The 6,000-nt window shown below is 43.1% G+C and overlaps 1 protein-coding gene across 1 annotated transcript in view; it reads right to left on the minus strand.

Moving 5' to 3' along the window:
• MRPL45 (mitochondrial ribosomal protein L45) overlaps nucleotides 1-5,666 on the minus strand; it is a 41,197-nt gene extending 35,531 nt beyond the window's left edge. The window contains exons 1-3 of the mRNA XM_069751708.1: nucleotides 5,562-5,666; nucleotides 4,506-4,704; nucleotides 2,365-2,482 (exon numbers count right to left, since the gene is read on the minus strand). Of these exons, the coding sequence (XP_069607809.1) occupies nucleotides 2,365-2,482; nucleotides 4,506-4,704; nucleotides 5,562-5,603 (359 nt within the window). The 5' untranslated portion in view covers nucleotides 5,604-5,666. The remainder of the gene's footprint in view (nucleotides 1-2,364; nucleotides 2,483-4,505; nucleotides 4,705-5,561) is intronic.
• Between the last annotated feature and the right edge of the window lie 334 nt (nucleotides 5,667-6,000).

Here is a 6,000-nt window from a genome sequence, read left to right on the forward strand (position 1 = left end):
AGACCTGTCCCCGAATTTCTTCCCAAGGTGGTTTCCACTTTCCACATCAATGAGGATATCATTCTTCCTTTTTGCCCTTCTCCTGTTCACCCCTTGGAGAAGTCTCTTCACAAGCTTGACGATGTCAGGGCCGTTCGGATTTATCTTTCTAGAACTGCCCATTTTCGCAAATCCGACTCTCTGTTAGCCATTGCTGAAGGTCGCCGGAAAGGCCTTCAAGCGTCCAAATCCACTATTTTTCGCTGGATTCGTTCTGCTATAACGGAATCCTACCGTGCTCGAGAGACACAGCCCCCTCCTGGCGTACGGGCTCACTCCACTAGAGCTGTCGGTGCTTCCTGGGCTGTTCGTCACCAGGCCTCCGCTTTGCAGGTTTGCAAGGCTGCCACCTGGTCGTCTTTACATACGTTCACGAGGTTCTACAGGGTTCATACCCAGACCTCGTCAGATGCAGGTTTTGGTAGGAAGGTACTGCAGGCGGCGGTTGCACACCGGCCGACCTGAGCCCTTTTCTCGCTTCCTTTCTACCCACCCTTTTCCGGGACTGCTTTTGGACGTCCCACGGTTATCTGTGTCCCCCAATGAAGCGATAAAGAAAGAGGGATTTTTTGTACTCACCGTAAAATCTCTTTCTTGGAGCCTTCATTGGGGGACACAGCACCCTCCCTGGTTATTTGTTCTTGGTACCGTGTTTGGGCCTACAAGTCCTGATTGAGTTGGTACTCATGTGTTCTCAGTTATGGTTGTTTCTCCTACTGCTTTTTTCACCAACTGAGGTGCTCAGTGCCTGTCAGTGGGTGTATACTGCCGGGGAGGGGCTATTGTTCTTTTCCTTTTTTGCATAGTGTCAGCCTCCTAGCAGCAGCAGCATACACCCACGGTTATCTGTGTCCCCCAATGAAGGCTCCAAGAAAGAGATTTTACGGTGAGTACCAAAAATCCCTCTTTTTTGCCCTTTCATTTTTTTCCTCCCTCTCTTGCAAGAGCCAAAATTATATTTTTCTGTTGATATAGCCGTATGAGGACTGGCTTGTTTGTTTTTTTACAGAACAAGTTGTAGTTTTAAGTAGCACTATTTATTTTACCATGCAATGTACAAGAAAGCAAGGAAGAAAAATTCCAAATATGCAATTGTTTTTTGAGAATTTTGTAGTTACAGTATTCAGTGTTTGGGAAAAATTACATGTAGAAATGATTACCCAGGTCAGTGATACAAAAACTTGTCTAGTTTGAGGATTTAAATGGCGAAAAAGAATTTTGAAATTCAACGCCGATTTCCGCAACATGTAACAATTTCATTTTTTGGTCAATCAAGCATTGTGAGAACTTTGTATTTTTTATCGTGATGACCTGACATTTTTAGTCATATCAATTTTGGGTAGATAAAATGCTTTGACCTCTTTTTATTGCATTTTTTGCACAGATGAAGCAATGAAAAAAAAAACTACCAAAAAACACAACTTTGTGGAGTTTAATTTTTTTTTTTACTGTATTTCACTCCAAAACAGTTACATGTTTCCCCTTAAACTACTTGAGCGTTGCTTTTTCAGTATGCTTTGGGTCATTGTCTTGTTGGAAGGTGAACCTCTGTCCCAGTCTGAAATCACTGACAGACAAACAGGTTTTACTCAAGACTATCCCTGTATTTCGCACCATCCATCTTCCCCTCAACTGAAACCATTTTCCCTGTCTCTGCTGCTAAAAAACATCCCCACAGCATGATGTTGCCACCACTATGTTTCACTGTGGGCATGGTGTTCTTGGGATGATGAGCTGTATTGGTTTGATGCCAGACATAGCGTTTACCTTGGTGGGCAAAAAGTTAAATTTTGGCACATCTGACCACAGCACCTTCCTCCATACATTTGGTAAGTTGCCCACATGCCTTTTGGCAAACTCAAAATGAGCCTTACAAATTTGTGTGTGTAAGTAAAGTTTTTTTCAGCCCACCAGTGTATTGCATCCATTATCTGCTGACAATGTGCAGGCTCAATTCCAGAGCTTGTATCAAAGATAATGACCTGACATAATGTAAGAGCAAGTCATATGTCAGAAAGGGGATATTATGTTTGATAGCTACATATAATTGTGACCAATTTGTGGCAACGATGAATAGAACATGTAAGGAAAACCCAGCATCTCTTCTAAAAGCTAGGTTTTCTAGAACAATACAGCACATGAGGTATGAACTGGGCTCTGCATTTCACATACAATTAGTTGTAATCTCAAAACATAAAATGATGCAACCGAATTACAAGAGAAAGGACAGAAGAGAGGCAAGTATTGTAAAATGGTGAATTTTCATTCTAGTGATTGGCAGAAAATAAAAAAAAACTACGCCATAATTATATGGTCAAAACATACGCCAACTGAGAGGCTGCTGTCTGTTTCAGTTGCTCTGTTCTCTGCTTCAAGCCATCCTTGGAAAGAGTGGACAGGCGGGCATCACCTTCTGGGGGTACATATGCATCAAGTATTCCAGCTAGGAACAAAAGAAGAGCACAATGAAAGAAAGCTATTTTTCTAAAGAGGGTGTTCTCATATTTCCAAGACACAGATTTGACTTCCAATATTTCTTAAAATCAAGGTCCCACAGGATTAACCTACAACTGTGATCCTTCATAAATGCTCCTGCACTCCTGGGTGGCTTGGAGCACCAACAAAACTGAGTAAAAGCTGGCGCACTGAATTAATGGAGTCACTTGCACCAATTTATTTTATTCTAAACCGTGCCATCCGCTGTGGGGGGAACTGCAGTGTGGTCCATTCAAATCCCCTGAAGTGGAAATGAGCAGGTAAAACTGAGAAGCTGGATGAACACTGAATAAATGCAGCAGTTTCATCCTTGTCAAAATAGATAGAGGTCCGTGAGGTCGGGTACTCATCAATCATGAAGTGATGGCATATCCTGCAGATGTAATAAGCTAATGTCAATAATCTTCCTAATGCTGTGACCACCAAGTCTGGAGCTTTGGTTCACTCATGTGACTTGTATTTTAACCTTTTCACGTTGGAGCCCATTTTCGCTTTTGCATTTATGCTTTTTGCTCCCTTTCTTCCCACAGCCATAACTTTTTTATTTTTCCGGAAATTCGGCCATCTGAGGGCTTATTTTTGAGGGACAAGTTGTACTTTTGAACAACAACACACCACCATTGGTTTTACCATATCGTGTACTCGTGTAACAAAATTGCAAGTGCGGTGAAATTGCAAATAAAATGCAATTCCACAACGGTTTTTTGGAATTTTTTTTACCATATTCACTAAATGCTAAAACTGGCCTGCCATTATGATTCTTCAGGTCATTACGAGTTCATAGACACTAAACATGTCTAGGTTCTTTTTATCTAAGTGGTGAAAAAAATCCAAAGTTTGTTAAATAGAAAAAAAGTTGCGCCATTTTCCGATACCCGTAGCATCTCCATTTTTTGTGATCTGGGGTCGGTTGAGGGCTTATTTTTTTGCGCTCCAAGCTGACGTTTTTAATGATACCATATTGGTCCAAATACGATCTTTTGAAAGCCCGTTATTGCATTTTAATGCAATGTCGTGGTGACCAAAAACACTTAATTCTGGCGTTTTTACCTTTTTTTCTCGCTACGCCGTTTAGCGATCAGGTTAATCCTTTTTTTATTTATTGATAGATCGGGCGATTCTGAACGCAGCGATACCAAATATGTGTATGTTTGATTTTTCTTATTGTTTTATTTTGAATGGGGCAAAAGGGGGTGATTAAGGCTATGTGCACACGTAGGAAATGTGGTGCAGAATTTTCTGCACTAAATCTGCATCTCCTGGCAGAATCCGCAGCTGTGGATTTGCTGCGGTTTTAGTGCGTTTTTTGTGCGGAATTGATGCGGATTTTGTGCAGTTTTTGTGCAGATTTTACCATTGCGGATTTCTATTAATGGAGGGGTGCAGAAACGCTGCAGAACTGCACAAAAGAAGTGACATGCACTTCATTGAAATCTGCAGCGTTTCTGCGCGGATTTTTCCGCACCATCTGCAGTTGTTTTTTTTTCACATTGATTTACATTGTACTGTAAATCACAGTGCAGTTCTGCGTTTCTGCTGCAGAAAAAAACGCTGCAGAACTGCACTAAATCTGCATCGTGTGTACATACCCTTAAACTTTTATATATTTTTTATTTTTTTTAATTTTTGGCATGCTTCAATAGTCTCCATGGGAGACTAGAAGCTGCCATAACCCGATCGCCTCTGATACATAGGAGCGATGCTCAGATCACCTGTATGTGGCAGAATTACTCATTTGCTACGAGAGCCGTCCACCTGCGGATTTTGCAAAAACGGTGCAGAAAAATCCGCACACGAATCCGCAACGTGTGCACATAGCCAGAGACCGCAGAAGCAACAGTAAGTCGGAAATGGAGTGGGGGAGGGCGAATACTATCCATCCTTGTTATTTTACATCACAGGAATTGTTTGAGGTTGACTTTTCTAAAAGTGGAAAATCTTTTTAAGTAAAATACACTGAGGGTCTTTACCTGTGCAGGAGACATTAATTGGTCGTTCCAAATCTTCTTGAGGCGTTATAATTCCTGCAGCCCTAGCTTTCTTCATCATCTCATCTACAGAAAGCTTATTTGCCAAATATGGGGGCTTATACATTCTCTTCTTGGTCCTTATAGGTATAATGGTAAGAGGTGAAATCAACCGGGAAGGACTGAGCATGGCCGCAAATCCCTACAAGATAAAAAGGATGACACTGGAGTCAAGTTAGCAAATTGTCCAATCTATATGCTCTATAAACTAGAATAAAACTCGAATTATGAAGTGATCCCTTCCTTAGGTTGGGATCACACACAGCGAGATACGGCCGAGTCTCGCAGGTTAAAGCCCTCCTCTGGCACCGGCACTCCAGAGCGGAGCGTGCGGCTGCATAGCAATACATGGAGCTGCACGCTCCGCTCTGGAGTGCCGGTGCCAGAGCTTGTTTTTAACCTGCGAGAATCGGCCGTATCTCGCTGTAGTGTGACTCCGGCCTAATGCTGAAATCAGGGTCTGAGGATTGCTGTAGGATCAGCTTCTTCAGGCCACACATTGTGCATCATGAAGGGGAACTGTGTTATCATATGAAGGTCATTTGAATGTGATTGTCCACCTCCGGCGCGGGTCTGACAGAACCAGGGTCTTTGAGTCCCATATAGGGGGCTCCCCTGAGTGAGACCCGACCTGACAGTGAAGAGATGATAGCCAGTCTGCAGTGTTACATGCCCTGGGCACACTGCAGAGGATTGCTGCACTATAGAGGCGTCTCCAGCCTCCGCTCGGCACCTACTACTCCCAGCCTGTCAGGGCATACTAGGGGTTGTAGCTGCCTAACCGATGGGCAGCCATACTGCTCTGATAGAACTACAAGATCCAGCAGTACGTTCTCGATGTCCAGGTGTTCCGAGTCCTAAAGTTCCATGACAGAGGCTAAGCCTGGGATTCTCATGGGACAATGGCCAGGACACGGTCCCCTCCCGCAGCTGCCATGATCCTGTAACAACTCTCCGGACGGAACACATTGTAAATGTGACCTCTCAGACGGAACTTACAGCTTCTCCCAGCGCCCTAACCACCCTCATGGAGGCCGCCATGTTGTGCTCGCACGGAACGCTGGGGGAAGCTGCACGGTCACATGACCAGAGCTGTCGCTGAGAGCCGCAGTGTGGGCGGGGCTTAAAGCCGACCAATAGCAACACAGCTGGAGAGTGAATGTCGGCATCTGTGCAACAAGAATGATGAGCTATAGATATGGCGGATAGATAATAGAAAGATAGATATGGGATAGATAGATAGATAGATAGATAGATAGATAGATAGATAGATAGATAGATAGATAGATATGGGATAGATAGATAGATAGATAGATAGAGGATAGATAGATAGATAGATAGAGGATAGATAGATAGAGGATAGATAGATATATAGATAGGGGATAGATAGATAGATAGATAGGGGATAGATAGATAGATAGATAGATAGATATGGGAT

Source organism: Ranitomeya imitator, chromosome 2, assembly GCF_032444005.1.
Source record: "Ranitomeya imitator isolate aRanImi1 chromosome 2, aRanImi1.pri, whole genome shotgun sequence".
Taxonomy (NCBI): domain Eukaryota; kingdom Metazoa; phylum Chordata; class Amphibia; order Anura; family Dendrobatidae; genus Ranitomeya; species Ranitomeya imitator.